The 17,855-nt window shown below is 35.9% G+C and overlaps 1 protein-coding gene across 1 annotated transcript in view; it reads right to left on the bottom strand.

Annotated features, from left to right (window-relative positions):
- Positions 1-17,855, bottom strand: part of lmnb2 (lamin B2) — a 38,140-nt gene that overhangs the window by 8,900 nt on the left and 11,385 nt on the right. Inside the window, exons 6-11 of the mRNA XM_028816567.2 lie at positions 5,312-5,437; positions 4,999-5,219; positions 4,380-4,641; positions 3,897-4,004; positions 626-745; positions 412-510 (exon numbers count right to left, since the gene is read on the bottom strand). Of these exons, the coding sequence (XP_028672400.2) occupies positions 412-510; positions 626-745; positions 3,897-4,004; positions 4,380-4,641; positions 4,999-5,219; positions 5,312-5,437 (936 nt within the window). The remainder of the gene's footprint in view (positions 1-411; positions 511-625; positions 746-3,896; positions 4,005-4,379; positions 4,642-4,998; positions 5,220-5,311; positions 5,438-17,855) is intronic.

Raw genomic sequence — 17,855 nt, 5'->3', positions numbered from 1 at the left:
CAACTGAAGAACATTTTCAGTTACCTATTTATTTAAAAATTAAGCAATTTAAAGACAAACTTTAAAACTGATACTGATTTTTGTTTAAATAATGTCAACCACGCCAGGGATATGGCAAAGGGTGTTGAATAATATGATTAAGGAAAAATAATGCATTATACCTTTGAAATGAATTGTATGTGTTAACATGTTAACTTTGACAGCCCCAGAAACAACACTTTGCCTTCTTTGTTAAATATCACTATGTAAATAATGTTTACTACTTCTATCTGAACCACCAAGACACTAAAATATAAGTGGTAATTTACTAAATCAGAATTAGATCACCAATACAATGTGTTGATTTAAGAATAATTAAGCATTCTCATAGCCATGTCATTTGGAAGCCAGTAAATTATCATTTGAGCTAACCTGTTGATGGAAAAGATCTTCTTCTCCAAAATCTGCTTCATCATCATCTCCATTCTCAACTTCTACTAGAGTCTTAATTACTGTCCTTGATGCAAACTCCTACACAAAGATCAATAAAACATAGTAAATAGCTCTAATAGACATGAAGATATGCAAACAGGTTAATTATCCCAAAGGCAGGGGGTTAGCCATTTATCAATGCAGGATTGCATACCTCGCCATCAGAATTTACAAGGAACGTCCTAGAGTTATCAGAGCTGCCCCAGGAGCTCTGATTCTTCCATAGTAGGTCTGAAGGAGGGCTGTGAGACACACCAGCATCAGCACCCCAGATCTGAGAAAGACAAGTGTGAATCCATTAGAAAATATTTAGATTAATTATCTGTTGAAAGTGAAGGGGGCAGAGTAAACACATTAATAACACACACCTAAGTAAAAAAAAAAAAAAAAGTAAATTTGAACCAACTAAAAATATTTACAAATATCAAGAAATTAAACTAAAATTCCATGTATTCATTAATAAATACATAAACATAGGTGCTAGGTTTTCTCCATATTAAAAGCACTTAAATATAATATAAAAGTAAATAGTACCTGAAGTATGATAAAGTATGCTAAAAAAAGAAAAATCCTCAGCTGCTGCGGAGAGCCCATTTTCCTTGAGAAATGGCATAGTCAGGAATTGTGCAGTGTAGTTATGAGTGCACACAGGCCAAATGTTAGTGGCTCCTTTGTGGTGTGTGAGTGTAGCAGTTAGCGATTGTGGTTTAATAGCTCTGGAACTCAGGAGCTTAGAAATATTGAATCATTTTCACTTTTCAAATCTAAAAACTTAAAACTCATTTAGGACTGCTTTTTCTCTTTGATTACAATTGCTCTGTCTGATTTTAACTTTTGTATTTTAGGTTTTGCTTATAATCTGTTTTATCTATTGTTCTGTGTCAGAGTGTTTAGAAAGGAGCCTACAAATAATTAAAATGTATTATCATTATTAATAATACTACTGTACCCCCTTTCATTACTTTAAAAGGATGGGAGGATTCAAACTAAGACTACATACACACATATGCATATTTCACCACCTTTCAAAAAATCATTTTTTAAGTGAAAATCCTTGCAACCTGCAAAGAGAGATGTCTGTGGAAATCTAAGAAGTGGCTCAAAACTTTTCAATTTAGAATTAAAATAACACTCGGAGGAAAAAAGGTTTGGAGTCCTTTATGCATGAAAATATTGAAGTAAATATTTATCTTGGCAATATACCTAATTAATGAAAATTACGTAGGTTGTTGCTTCAATAGAAAATCTTCCTAATTATTAAACTTGGTCTTACAAAACATGCTCAATGGGTAACTGTATTTAAGTTATTAAAAGTTTTAAAAAATTCAACTTAAAAAGTGACAGATAATCTAGACTCAACATATGCGTTTTTTGAATAAGATTTGAGATTTTTAGATGGTGCTGAATTGTGTGACGAGCTGTCTGCTTGACTCATTAATTTATGTTTTAATTTCATATTTTTGTATTAGTATACCCCAGCAGCTACTGTCCTATGATCTTGCTTCCTTACTTAATATCTTTTCTGGCATGTCATCCTCTCAGTTTTCTTCTTCTGATGGGACTGTGTTTGAACTTCCACCCTTGTTTTATTAATCTCCTGACTTCTTCACCTGGACGCCGGTGTTCTTTTGTATGAGTGAGCCAGGTTACCTTCAGAGACTCTGCCCACACTGACACACAAGGCATGCCAATTTTTGCTGTTAAACAACAGCTGCTCAATTTTTCTTCACCGGGCTTGGATTCTTGATGCTTGAGAGTTGTCTTTGACCCCTCCTCTCCTCTACAGGCCACTGTCAATGGCCCTCAGAAGCTGGAAACCAGATTTAATTTCCCCCATCTCAAGATGGCATCACTTATTCTGTGTGTTCTAGGGGAGTTAATGCTTCTAACCTTTGTAGTCTCACTGGAGCTTGCCCCAAAGTGAGCCTTTCTACATCTATCAAGGTTTCTCTCCTTAATGTGACGTCAGTATCTATTAAAATTCTTATCCTGCAAGACTATCTCAAAGAAACTAAACTTTTTTTTTTTTTTTTTTTTAAATCACAGAGACCTGGATTGTTAATGGTGACTCTTCTTGTTTTACTAACTTGGTCCCTCCAGGTTATTCATTTTTGAACTCTCCTCAGCTGTCTCGTCTTGGGTTGCTGGACACTTGCCAATATTTTCAAAAGTTTATTTCTGTGTCGGAGCCTCACTAGGCATCTGTTTAGTAGCTTCGAACTGCAACTTTTCAAGTGTGTAGCTCTTCCTCTTTGCTGTATGGTTTATAGGCCTTCTGTAACTGAATGATATATTCGTTTCTGAATTTTTTGATCTCTTGGCCGGTATTACGCTCTCCTATGATAAAGTACTTATTGTTGGCTTTTTTAACATACATGTCTGTTGTCAATGTAAACCTCTGGTTAATGACTTTATCATTATTGGATTCATTTGAGTTTATTCAGCAAATTAATACCCCAACTCATTATTATAACTCCAACTCATAACTCGTTATTAAATAAAACTCACTAAAAAAAAAAAAAAAGGTTCTTTTACAGAAAAAAAAATATTTTGAGTTACTTCGTAGTTGACGCATGGAACAGAATAGCAATTCTGGCATGCCAGCTGCATGATAACTCGGCCCAGTCTAACAAGCTAGATCATATACAATTCATTACAATCAAATGTCGTAAAAGTGGAGAGAAGCTAATCGTTGAGAAATATTCAGATGGTTGTGGCTCTGCATATGTAAATTATTTTTATGAAAAACGTTATCGAAAATATGGCCAAAAAGAAAAAATTAGATAAAATTGAAGTTTTCTGTTTTGTGAAAAGTGGCTGATTTTTTTGTTCTTATTTCAGATGCCCACTATTTACATTTATTACTCCCATATATGCTAGTATTTGGTGTAACAACCCCAAATATGGTTTCCATGATAACTCATAGATGGCGTTCATCTACAGATCGCCTTTGACGGGTTAAATTCTAGGACATACCTCCAACTCTAAAGTGATCAATAAGTAATTAATTCACCCTTAAGAGATGTAAGTTGTAATATTATGCATGTGTTTGAAAATAAAAAAAAATGCATCATAGGTTACAGCTAGAAATTTTTGTTTTCCTATCATTGGCATTTTATCTAGCAAAACAGCAATAGGAAACTCATGGATCATGTTAATTGAATAGTTCTGGTCTACGGTATACACTTTTGTCATTTTAGTTTTGAGATCACATATTAAATGTCCTCTGCAAAAAAGGGTGAGTTAATATTTGGTCTTTTCTTATACAACTATATCAACCAGCATATCTGTTCTTTTCATATGTTGCAATTCTATCGTTAGTACCAGCCCAACGCATTTAAGGAATACAGCAATTTAAGAGCTACAGTATAATTTAAACAGATTTCAATTGGTGACTTAGGTTAAGGAATTGAACTGTGTCTTACCGTAACAGTCTGCCCAGCCTTGAGAACATACTTAGGAGTAAATTTGTAGGAGATCTCCTCTCCTTCTCCAATTTGTCGCTTTAGTCTCCAGTTTCCAAGAGATTGGTCCTAGGGAGTGGAAAACAAGTTTGCATTCAAATTTGTTTCTTGAAAATGATGAAAAAGTTAATTTTCTTAAGATTAAACTACAGACATTTTTCACACCTCCTGCCTCATTTTTCCTTCTTCCCATTATACAAAGGAGTGGGTTCATGGCTCATACAACCTGTTTATGCTGTGGCCTTCACTGCATCTAAGTCAGTTTGCCAAATACGAATTACTTACTTATCCACAACATATTTTACTTGGGTACTTGAAACTTGCAACAGAAGTCAAACAAGTAGAAGACGCACAGTGTCAATAAATACATATACTGGCCATCCCCGAATATGTAAGTAATCAAAGTCATTTTTGTGACTGGCGATTAATCTCATGTAAACCTACCTTGTCAGAATTGTTCTTCAGTTGCACAGATTTACCCTCAAGGTCAATCTCCTCAATGCTGATGCTTCCAGAAGCTTCAGCTTTCTGAGAAATGTGAACTTTGCTGCTACTACTGCTTCTGCTCTGGCCTCCAATTAGAGACTCTTCCATTTCAACTCGCTTTCTCTTTGTGCGTGAAGAGCGTGTCATAGTACTACCAACATTGCTAGAGGTGGCACGGGAAACAGTCACACGTGAAGATGGAGATGGAGACAGCTTCAGCCTACAAGAAGAAACAGGAAGGTCAGGAAAAAAATAAAAGAGGATAACCATAAAGCATTATAACAAAAGTTATATTTGTTTACACTTCTTACTGTGATTTCATGCAATAGTTTTGTGAATGACACATTCCTCTGCATAAAGTCAGTTTATTAAACAAAAATCTACAAATACTTTGTATCTGAGAAATCAACCCATGTCATAAATGTTCTCTCTCTACTTTATATCGATATCTATATATCTATATCTAGATATACAGTAGATATATATAGATGTAAATAAAATTTTAAGGCACTGAAATTCTGTTACACAATATCTGAAGGGACACAACAGAAGATAATATGGATAGTCCAAAAGTTACCTGTGCTCCTCTCCTTCTAAAAGTTTTCTGTAGGCATTTATCTCCATATCAAGGGCCAGCTTCACATCCAACAGCTCCTGGTATTCATTGAGCTGCTGCTGCATCTGGTCCCTCATCTCTGCCATCTCTCTCTCTTTAGCATCTATCATACGGCGGTACTTGTCTCTGTCACTGGCAAGCAGATCCTCCAGCTCACGGATTCGCTCTTCTGCAGTACTGGCCTATAAATATATTAATGATACAAATACAATATCAAAATTAGAACTCTCAACAACATCAGGCTGAGATATGTCCATATGAAAATGATCATTACCTGTTTTTGCAAGGCAGACAGCTGATATCCTAGACTTTCAATCCTCATGTGAGCCTCATGCAGTTCTTCACGTGCTGTGTTGACAGCTTTATCATTGAGGTCTGAAGAAATCCTCGCATTCTCCAACTTAAATAAAAAACATACAATTACACATATTCAGCACTTATAATCTGTTCAGCTAGACCCAAATATAAAAGTCAATTTATAAAATAATTTTATTGCTACTTGAATAGCAACAGCAGCTAAAATGATGGCATAATATACAAAATCTAAGATAATTTTCATATGAATAGATAACCTTTCAGAAAACCTTCTAATAAGGTTTCACGGAAAGTTATACAAATCTAAAAACAAAGCATGTAAACTGTTTCAAAAACAAAATACCTTTGTATTTAATAAAGTTAAATAATGGACACAAAAAAGTATTATTAAATTAGATGCACTCCAAGTATAATTACCCTCTAAATTAAATGTATTGAGTCTTGTTTATACTATATTAACCATCTGGATGGTATCACAGCTGATAATCAATTTTCTCAAATATGCTTTGAAGATTCTTGCAAACCAACCATACAGGAACAGTAAAATTCAGGTCTAACCACTATATTTACAGGGTCAAAGGCCTGTATTTCAGCCATTGAAAAATATCACAAAATGTTTGCTTCTTAATCCATTCTTTGTTAACTTTGTTTGAATGTTTAAAAAAAAATGTAATGCTAGGAGCAATTTTGCATTTTTAATTTGCCTCTGGATTATTTTCTTCCTTTTTTGATATTCTTATCATTAATGATATTGGTACAAAAGTGGTCCCAAAAAGGATAACAATGGCTATCATCACCATCCTTGGCAGCTGGGATTAAGCAGGTAGCCACCTACTGTAAGTGATTTTTAATAATTTAAGTAGAAAATACTTAGGCATTTCTGGTAATTATTTACATGACAACAAACAGTTCAAACAATACCAGTATGTGTATGATAGAAGCATCAGAAAAATTAGGACTTAAACTGAAATGACTAACAGTAGGACAGTTTACAAGTGGAGACACACTTTAAAGAAAAGGTAAAACAACTCCATACAGCAGAAACCACAACTACAGTATAATATCCACTGTTTACTCTCCATGTAAAGCTGCTTGCGCCCAAGCGCCTTGAGCATGGGAAAGGCGCTATATAAATAAAATGTATTATTAAAAAGCACTGCACCTGATGGAGAAGTGGAATGCTACACTGTATGGGAGAAACTGTTCAAGCTATATATATACAATGTTAAAACAAGCAGTTATTGAGAGACTGGGGCGAATACAATCAAATGCGGTCTGAAGATAAACAAAAAGTCAAAGAAACTTTAGCTTCCGTGTCTTCGGATGAGTTCATGCTCCTGAAAGCTGTTCAGTTTATCAGTGGAAAGCTGAACGTTTGAATGTCGGTAAAGTTGCATTGTACCTGGAGGGTTTTCAATGCATAATTGTGAATAATACATGAGGACTGTAGTCATATTATATGACTAAACTTATGGAACTTTGACTATCTATAGTGCTTTTCATGAAATGTTTATTCCTTTGAAAATGCACAGTACATTTTTCTGTTGTGCCACTTTATATATGTATATTCAATATTTTAATACAAAAACTTGGCATGTAATAGTGTTGCTTAAGAGTACTGGAATATCGATAAGAATTAACTAACATTTTAAAATACAAGGTACCAATTCTACAGCCTTCATTACAAATAAACTTCCAATTCACCATAGCTTAAGTTGCAGCTGCATTTCCATTTAGATGGCAACTTTAGCAGTGTTGGAGCTTTAACCAGCGCACTTAACAGACAAAGAGGGCATTCTGAGTCACACCTGGAAATACCCTGGCTTTGCAGCAAAATGGGACGGAAAACCACAAGATACATGTCAGCGTGTATGCAAGATTTGCAAGTGAATCAATACAAAAAATTTCAAGAGGCATCGTATTTCTGAATTACGGTAACATAAATAAGTATAAACCTGTAAAACGTTTGTTTTTTTAACAGGTTAAAAACATTCTTTGTAGCCAATTAAACATTTAAACATATAAAGAGGGGTCTGCAATTATTTTTAACTTTGGGACAATTTTATTCTGTGCTGTACATTTTTCGCAACAATGGTACACTGTCATATTTCAAGGTTAGTTGTGTAAGTTGTAGTGCCGGGCGGTATACCGGTTCATACCAAAAACCGTTTTCTATTTTTGTTATTATATGGATTATTCTTATACCGCAACACCAGTTTAAATAGCCTAAACAACGTTCAGAACGTGGTGCAGCGGGAAGCTGTTTAAGGAGGGACCTTTTTCACTGCTGCACCGCTAAAGACGCATGCAATTGAGTACATGCATTACTGGAGGTATTGAATGGTGAAAATGGACAGAAAACATTCTGAAACTGAAGCTGTAGCAGACGATAAAGATGATGAACAGAAGAACTTTTGCCGAAAAAAGGAGCTGTGTCTGTTGTCTGGAGATACCTTGGTTTTAAAAGGTCAGATGTGGACCATTATGTTCAAATGTGTGAATACTGTTTCTATACTACTGGATAATACTGCAAGCCAAATTGTACATGTTTTATTTTTTTTCAGTACTGTGTAATGTACCTGGGACTGTGCAATAGTGTGATGACATGTTGACTTTATTCTCGACGTTTCCACGTTAATCTCAACGCTTATAACGAGAATAAAGTCAACATGTTGACTTTATTCTCGTAATTTGTCATTAAAGTAGATCATCATAAACTAAACTTCATCTTAAAATGAATATTTAATTTACTAGATTTTCTCAAACCCGTCATAAGTTATGTAGCACATTAAATACTTTGTGTTAAGAGTTCCCCGAGCCATGTTAAATCCCTATGTGCTTCTTAAACTGACTTCCTCTTGAACTAAGGAGGCGGCACAGGCAGCGATCACCATACAGAATACATTAATTTCATGATATTTCTGCTCCCTGAACATTTAGAATGCTAAGATAAATACTTGAAATAATTTTCATGATGAAATGCATTAAAGCATGTGTTAATCATGTGGGGGCACGGTGGCGTTGAGGTTGCACTGCTGCCTCGCAGCAAGAGGGTCCTGGGTGTTCCCTGCCTTGAATTTGCATGTTTATCTGGTGGGTTTACTTGGCGTGCTTCAGTTTCCTTTCAAAGCCATGTACAGTTGCGCTTTAAAGTTTGTGAACCTATTAACAGACCACAGAGCGTTCAGAACTTTCAAAAAATCTTTGTTATACATGTTTAATTATGCCATCCATTCAGGGTTGCTCTCATCCCAGCAAGCATTGTGTGCGAGGCAGGAGCACATCGCAGGGTGAATATGAGCAACACATACACTAGCAGGGTCAATATAACATAACAAAACCCCACATCCTACAGTTGTGCTTGAAATAATAACTAGTTTTAATTTCACAAAGACGTTTATCGTGTGGTGCTTGGCTATGTGGAGAAAGATAAATGAAGGATAGGAACTGGGGGTTTGGTACGTCAGACAGAGACAGCATGCATGCAATAAAGAAAGAAAGCCCGCTCAGAAGAACATCCATTGAATTCTGTGTTTGTGTCTCCGACCACCAGATCACAAACCCAACATTTACATTTTAGTTAAACCAGTGAGATACCCATTCATACATCTAGATTTTTGGAGCCTTGTCATACCTGCCATAAAGTTCTCTACATTGAACGTAGCCCTGGGGACCCCTTACTGCAAGGGAGCAGCACTACCGCCACACCACCATGCATGTTTAATACCTGCTTTAATGCATTTCATCATGAAAATTATATCAAGTATTGATCTTAGCATTCTAAATTTTCAGAGAGCAGGAATATCATGAAGTGAATGTATTCTGTACAGTGATCCCTGCCTGCGCCTCCTCTTAGCACAGAGGAAGTCAGCTTAAGTAGCGCATAGCGATTAACAACTGGGTCGGGGAACACTTTACACAAAGCATTTAATGTGCTACATTAACTTATGACGGGGTTTGACAAAAATCTAGTAAACATTGATTTTAGGATGAAGTTTAGTTTACGACATTCTTCTTTAATGACAAATTAAACTATGAGAATAAAGTGGAAATGTCGAGAATAAAGTCGAATTATAAGTGCAAGTTGCAGTTTTATTATTTATGCATATAGCTTAGCTTGAAGCAAGGTCCATATTAATGCAATGTGCCTTAATGATGGTTCAGTTGGTAAAGATGTCTCACCAAGTTGCACTGGTTTTATTTTTATTTGGTGAATACTGTGTAATGCACCTGGGCTTGAAGTCTTGAAGTAATAGTATTATTACTGGAAGTTGCACTATTTATTTTATTGTTGTTATTTATTAGTTTAACTATTCTGCAGTTTACTGATGGTAAAGTTGTTTAAAAATTCACTTTGACATGTCAGTGGACAGAGATTGTTAACATTAACAGAAAGTGTAGTTGGTTTACAAAAAATATTCACTATTTGTTCCTTTTCTAAGACATGTTCAGTGCAATACAACTTTTGACAAGCACCTTCGTAAAATATCCAAAGTCTAAATTCCTCTTTGGATGGTTGAAAATATGTTGTCAACATTTTAGTTTAAGTTGTTTGCAAAATTTGTTCAATAAAAATGTTCTATATTTTGACTGCAACTGTCATGCAATGTAATTGCCACCCTCTTGAAAACTATCACATTAAAATGATTTTTTGTACAATGCTCATGACAGTGGAATATTCTTAGCCAGTCTACTGCAGTAATTGCAGTGGAAAATGTGGTTAACATCCACTCATGCATGGGAAAAAAAAATACCGTTGAATACCGTGAAACCGGTATAATTTTGAAAAATACTGTGTGCAAAAGAGGGGTTATCAGGGACCTCTGGAAATTCACAGGGTTTAGCCAACAGAAAGCCGAGTGCAGGAGTCACGGTCAGATGACTGGCGATATGAGACTGTTGAATTCCAGTATTTTATATTTAACCGAAAAAAACCAATTGAAACAATAAACAAACATGCTGAAGATAAACCAATATGGCAGAAAGAAAAATCTGTCGTGAACAGGCAACCACTTCCGGTCGAGGGCATGACCTTATTAAACTTTCTTATACTGTGATATACAATTTGGGTCATACCGCCCAGCACTAGTATGTTGCAATAAATCCGCAGTCAGTCAAAAGCAATAATGGTATATTTACATGACCAAGAATGTATTCTTTCAAATAAATCATTAAGAAGTATCCATGTTGTCTGCTCTCTTTTACTTGTAAAATCTAAGAAATGTATACTTAGGTCCAAAATGTACACTTAGTTAGGTCCATAAAGATTTGGACAGAGACAACTTTTTTCTAATTTTGGTTCTGTACATTACAATGAATTTTAAATGAAACAACTCAGATGCAGTTGAAGTGCAGACTTTCAGCTTTAATTCAGTGGGGTGAACAAAACGATTGCATAAAAATGTGAGGCAACTAAAGCATTTCTTAACACAATCCCTTCATTTCAGGGGCTCAAAAGTAATTGGACAAATTAAATAACTGGAAATAAAATGAAGTTTAGTCTTCAACAAGTGAAATGCATGCTCAATTGGGTTAAGATCAGGTGACTGACTTGGCCATTCAAGAATTTTCCACTTCTTTGCTTTAATAAACTCCTGGGTTGCTTTGGCTGTATGTTTTGGGTCACTGTCCATCTGTATCATGAAACGCCGCCCAATCAATTTGACTGCATTTAGTTGGATTTGAGCAGACAATATGTCTCTGAACACCTCAGAATTCATTCAGCTGTTTCTGTCCTGTGTTACATCATCAATAAACACTAGTGTCCCGGTGCCACTGGCAGCCATGCACGCCCAAGCCATCACACTGCCTCCACCGTATTTTACAGATGATGTGGTATGCTTTGGATAATGAGCTGTTCCAATGCCTTCTCCATAATTTTTTCTTGCCATCATTCTGGTAGAGGTTGATCATGGTTTCATTTGTCCAAAGAATGTTTTTTCCAGAACTATGCTGGTTTTTTTAGATGTTCTTTAGCAAAGTCCAATCTAGCCTTTCTATTCTTGAGGCTTATGAGTGGCTTGCACCTTGCAGTGCACCGTCTGTATTTACTTTCATGCAGTTTTCTCTTTATGGTAGACTTGGATATCGATACGCCGACCCCATGGAGAGTGTTGTTCACTTGGTGCTATTGTGAAGGGGTGTCTCTTCACCATGGAAATGATTCTGCGATCATCCACCACTGTTGTCTTCCATGGACGTCCAGGTCTGTTTGCGTTGCTGAGTTCACCAGTGCTTACTTTCTTTCTCAGGATGTACCAAACTGGAGATTTTGCCACTCGTAATATTGTAGCAATTTCTCAGATGGGTTTTTTCTGTTTTCGCAGCTTACGGTTGGCTTCTTTCACCTGCATGTTGTCTGCATGTTGTCTGTTCACAGCAAAATCTTCCACATGCAAGCACCACACCTCAAATCAACTCCAGGCCTTTTATCTGCTTAATTGATAATGACATAAAGACGGAATTGCCCACACCTGCCCATGAAATAGCCTTTGAGTCAATTGTTCAATTACTTTTGAGCCCCTGAAATGAAGGGATTGTGTTCAAAAAATGTTTTAGTTGCCTCACATTTTTATGCAATCGTTTTGTTCACCCCACTGAATTAAAGCTGAAAGTCTGCACTTCAACTGCATCTGAGTTGTTTCATTTAAAATTCATTGGGGTAAAGTACAGAACCAAAATTAGAAAAAAGTTGTCTCTGTCCAAATATTTATGGACCTAACTGTATATGGCAAGGTAAGTAGAAAATCACAGTTGAGGTGTGTAGGTTAACTGAATAGTCTATATTGGCTCCTGTATAAATGGTTCAGGTATATGTATCTGTGACTAGCTCAGGGCCCTGTTCAAGGACGTTTCCTGCCCTATGCTCAAGGCTATCAGGAAAGGCATTAACTCCACCCGGAGACACAAGTATGAAAATGTATGTATGTACTTAAGTTAACTCTAGATGTGTAATGCAAGAAAAAAAAGCAACAACAACAACAACAAAAATAAATAAGTAAAAACACACTAAACCTTTGTGAGGCAACTGCAACAGGGGGCAGCAGATGATGTGTGAATTTCAGTACAAAAAAACCCAGCCTATTATACAAAATATAATGCTTCTGTGTCTAGTGGTGAACAGAAATTGTTTGAAGGTATGGCATGAAAAATAATTTTGAAAGTAAAGGTTTGGATAAGTAAATACATATACTTAAAAATTAACTTGTTACATCAGAGTGACAGATAGTGAGTGTGTGTGTGTGTATGTATGTATGTATGCATAGATTTTAAATAACTGCGACTACAATAGGTTTTTTTTTGCGAGACTGTTTAGGTGCAATTGACTAAATGTTTCTTGAACGGGACACCATATGAAATCTAAACTTGGTACAATGATAGCTGACAGATTGGGGCACAAAAGATAATGGATTCATGGGTTGTGCACCATAAACAATCAAAAAGAAGAGCTGCTCAGGAAGCAGCAAGTGCATCAACCTCTGAGCCAACGAATGCTAAACGTAGATAAAGAGTAAGAGAACTATGAATGCTATTGAACTATTAAAATCTTGAAGTGTTGTACTCATCCATCTTCAGCTATACAGCTGCTTTATTACATAAGAAGAATAATAGCTGTTCTTCCTTGGGTATGCAATTTTGATGCAATGATGTCAAAAAACTTAAGGTATAAAGGACTAAACCATCACCATGACGTCTGCTGCTCTAGCATGTTACTTTATTTTATTATGCACGATTTTTAAAAATATATTTCATCACATTTAGACTATAAAGGCACAAATAAATTTTCAGTTCTAAATTGCATAAACAGTGGCACTACTCCTATGTGTGCTCATATACTTCCAACTGTGCTTCAGAGCATGTATTTAGTTTGTGAGAGCTCATCTGCAGCTCAACAAAAATATACAGTGGCCTTAAGGAAGAGCATATTGATGTGATAGTCTTTCTTGCTAAAAAAAAAATTGGAACTTAAGTGTAAATACACAAAAATACAGCGTGCATTGTTTGCATTTATGCAATGTTTTTATGGAGGTTAGTGATCTGCCTGTGTGTTACTATTCTGAACAATTATGTACAAAAGTTCTCATTAATGTTTTTTATACTTTGTTTATTTAATGTTCATTTTAACAATTTTATGTATGCTGTTTACAAAAGACTAGAATATTTCCTTAATTAACATCTGTAATATTTTAATGTACTGCCTCAGTTTTTATATATGTAAAACAAAAAAAAAAAAAAAAGTTTGACCAGATTTACATTTTACTTTTTATTGTTCACAAAACTTTAATCTTACCTTTTTACAAAAGACTGCAGAATTTAAAGCATTTGTATTTAATGGCTAAAAACACTTATCAGTCACCATCAATGTTACAATTTCAATGCACAATGAATTACAAAAAATAAAGTTTTTATTGAGTTACATTGTGTACTGTATAGGGTAACAAAAATGGTATTGAATTTCAATTCTTTTCTTGGTATCATATCAAACTTTGAAATATTGGTATTGACACAAACTTAGCATATACTAGTCTTGTGCTATTTGAGAAATGCAAGGTTGAGAAATGCAAGGAAGAAGTTAAATGTTGGCCTTTTTGTAATTTTTAAAAAGAAAGAAAACACAATTAAAGACATACACTAGCTTGTAAACGATGGTAATCCATAGAAGGTATACATTTGAGGGATTGCTATGTTTTTAATTAAAAGAAAAAAAAAATGTAGGTGTTCTTTAGATTATGATATTCCCAAATTTTCTTTGAAGTAAATGGAAAAGTTGTGGAACAAAAAAACATGTTTAATATTTAATGATTCAGAGTTAATAGAAGACAATCAACATAACAAGCAGCTGAGTTAACATCCATTAATTATTTAACTGGTACTATTTATTATGCACGCAACATATAATTAAAAAGAAACTTAAGGGAGAGTGTGCACAGCACTGAGACAAAAATAATCTTAGTAGCTGAAGAAACTGGACATTAAGCTCAATGAATACAAGTTTATCAACTGACTCAAGTTTCAGTCTAGTTTTACAGCAGGCTTCAATGACCATTCCAAGGCTAGAAAATATTGAAGAGGACTGGAGGCAGAAATTAGAGGATTTTCTTCAAAAACTGGATCACTCTTGAGATGCTGACCTCTTGCATTTTTCACCATTATGGATTTCTACTACTGACTGCCTTGCAATTAGGAAAAAGGTGCTTCTTTAACTGAAAGGATTTGTTCAGGTGTTTCAACTTTCTTGAAACAGAAAGTGTTCATGTCACTGAACCGGCACACTGGTGCCACGAAACTGATTTGACATGCGGCAGTGCTGCATAAACGTTTATCTGTATGCGGTTTCTGTCTTTTGCCTTTTAAATGCTGCAGCTAAGGAAAGTTCATAAAACTAAGACTTTTATCCTTGAAAGGCTAAAGTGTCCTCATACTGTGTTATTCAATAAATGAATATTTAAATGAGAAACTATAAAGTATGCAGGAGAGGCTTGAAGAAGCTGTGGACAGTAAGGCATTTTTATATCAATTCAATTCTGTAGATTACAAACAAAAATCAATTCTGTGCACACATTTGGTTTTATGATAGGTGGAACAGTGGGAGCTTAGCAGCAGTCAGTGCAACTGAGTCCACTCTTAATGGTAAATTATGTAAGCTGCGGGGAGTGCAGAAAGAGGCCAAGTTTCTGTACAGTATTAGAGAGTACCTTCAACTTAACCAATTTAACCAGATGATGCAGCTAGGCCATGAAAGGATGTGCTCCAAAGCAGTGAGAATATTAAATTTACTTCATTAGAAAGCAGGCAAAAAAACTACCACAAAAAGATTCCCATCTACTTTTATTTGTTAGTTTCAGCCTGCAGTAAGTGTTCATTTATTAAACACTAACTCTGATATAACTAATATGTTTTCTGTTGTAAATGGTGTAAATATTTAGTAGTGATACTTGTTTGGGGGAGGGTATAAAGCAGGCCAATATGTTACTGCTTAAGTGCCAAATTTACATTTGAGTAATTAAAAGGTCACCTCTGATTGGTAATGAAGAATCCTTAAGTATCACAGAACACAGTTTACATATAAATACATCTTTTGCTTATTTTTATGTGACTGATATCTTTACCCAAGACAAATTACAACATTTGAGATACACTCACCAGCCACTTTATTAGGTACACCTTGCTCTAAGGATTGGATGCCCTTTTGCCTTTAGAGCTGCCATAATTCTTAGTAGCATACATTCAACAAGGTGCTAAAATCATTATTCTGGGATTTTGGTCCGTATTGACATGATAGCATCACGAAGTTGCTGCAGATTTGTAGGCTGCACATGGGAATCACCCAATCCAACACATTCCAAAGGTGTTTTTTTGGATTGAGACCTGGTGACCGTGGAGGCCATTTGAGTACAGTGAACTCATTTGTCATGTTCAAGAAACCAGTTTGAGATGATTTGAGCTTTGTAATGTGGTGCATTATCCTGCTGGAAGAAGCCAACAGAAGATGGGTAAACTGTGGTCATAAAGGAATGGATATGCTCAGCAACAACACTCAGTTAGGCTGTGGCATTTAAGCAATGCTCAATTGGTACTCAGGAGCCCAAAGTACACCAACAGAATATCCTCCACACCATTAAACCAACACCAAGCCGGAACAGTTGATACAAGGCAGGATGGATCCATACTTTAATGTTGTTGACGCCAAATTCTGCCCCTACCATCCGAATGTTGCAGAAGAAATCGAGACTCATCAGACCAGGCAACATTTTTCCAGTCTTCTTTTGTCCGATTTTGGTGAACCTGTGCAAACTGTAGCCTCAGCCAAGAAAATATCTTCCACACCATTACATTACCACCAGTCTGAATCATTGAAGCAAGGCAGGATAGATCCATGCTTTCAATGTTGCAGACAATAAATTCTGACCCTACTATTTGAATGTTGCAATAGAAATAGAGACTCGTCAGACCAAGCAATGTTCTCCCTATCTTCTATTGTCCAATTTTGGTGAGCTTGTCAAATTGTAGCCTCAGTTGCCTGTTCTTAGCTGGCCAGAGTGGCACCCGGTGTGGTCTCCTGGTGCTGTAGCCCATCAGCTTCAAGGTTTGGTGTTGTGCCTTCAGATATGGTCTTCTGCATGCCTCGGTTGTAATGAGTGCTTATTTGAGTTACTGTTGCCTTTCTATCAGCTCAAACCAGTCTGGCCATTCTCCTCTGACATCAACAAGGCATTTTCACTCAGAGAGCTGCCACTCACTGGATATTTTCCTCTTTTTGGACCATTCTCTATAAACCCTAGAGATGATTGTGTAGGAAAATCCCAGTAGATCAGCAATTTCTTAAATACTCACATCAGCCCGTCTAGCACCAACAAACATGCCATGTTCAAAGTCACTTCAATCACCTTTCTTCCCCATTCTGATGCTCGGTTTGAACTTCAGCAGGTTGTCTTGACAACGTGTACATGTCAAAATGCATCGAGTTGTTGCCATGTGATGGGCTGATTAGTTGTTTGCATTAACAAGTAGTTGAACAGGTGTAACTAATAAAGTGGCCACTGAGTGTACATTTGCTTAGATTTCTTTAAGTTCATCCAAATATTGTTGCACAGAAAGGTAAAGTGACTTGCTCAAGGTGACACAGTGTCAGCAAAGGGATTTGAACCCACAACTTCAAGGTTTGAAGTCCAGGCACTGCCTGTCTTTTAATGTCAATTTTGTCTCACCTATTTATCCATTTGTTTGGTAGTTTTGTTTGGTCGCGCAGTGAACAATCATTTGTATGATATCTAAACTCACAAAACCCCTGCATGCTACCACCTCCCAAAATCTCATTTTGAATTTTATGGGGAACACACACACATACAAGCTCTACAAAGGAACATCAGTGATGGTTACGAACATAGAACCACCATCAGGTGATCAGGAAGTCATTTAAAATGTAGGATGATGAGGAAATATGCAACAGGGATCAGAAATGTGAGTGTCTTAAGTGTAGAATTGTATCATGTATGTCAGAAACTCACTACCAAAAGCTGAGGTCAGTAAAGCTGAATTTCACCACTCTGCATAGTGCACTAAGCAAGAAGTAAAACACAAACTTCAACAGAAATAAGCACTGGTTTACTCGTCATTTGTGTGGATGATATAAATCAATAACACCAAAAACCTATTTCATCAATCAGTGGAGCACAAAATAAAATTAATAGAGGCTCACTTAAATTATTATAAGGTGGATACATAACAACTAGGACCTCAGTTTATGTCCAGACAAGTGTAAGGGCTATGAAAAGCTTGCTCAGTTGGAGTTTATCACATGGGCCTTGATAACCTGGCTTAAACATGATTTAAGGAACTTCAGACTTTTAGTCTATTTATGGTATTTTAAGCAAATATTTTATAACAAAAGGCATCCTGATTATTTGGCAGTTATTTCAATGAATTTACAAAAGTATGATGTTTACAGTAATATAAAAAGATGTACACTGACTGCAACATTTTAAAAAATAACTAAGAAGCAA

This window comes from Erpetoichthys calabaricus, chromosome 12 (assembly GCF_900747795.2).
Source record: "Erpetoichthys calabaricus chromosome 12, fErpCal1.3, whole genome shotgun sequence".
NCBI classification, from domain to species: domain Eukaryota; kingdom Metazoa; phylum Chordata; class Cladistia; order Polypteriformes; family Polypteridae; genus Erpetoichthys; species Erpetoichthys calabaricus.
Note: the sequence above shows the minus strand (reverse complement) of the source record. Positions and strands in the feature narration are given on the sequence as shown.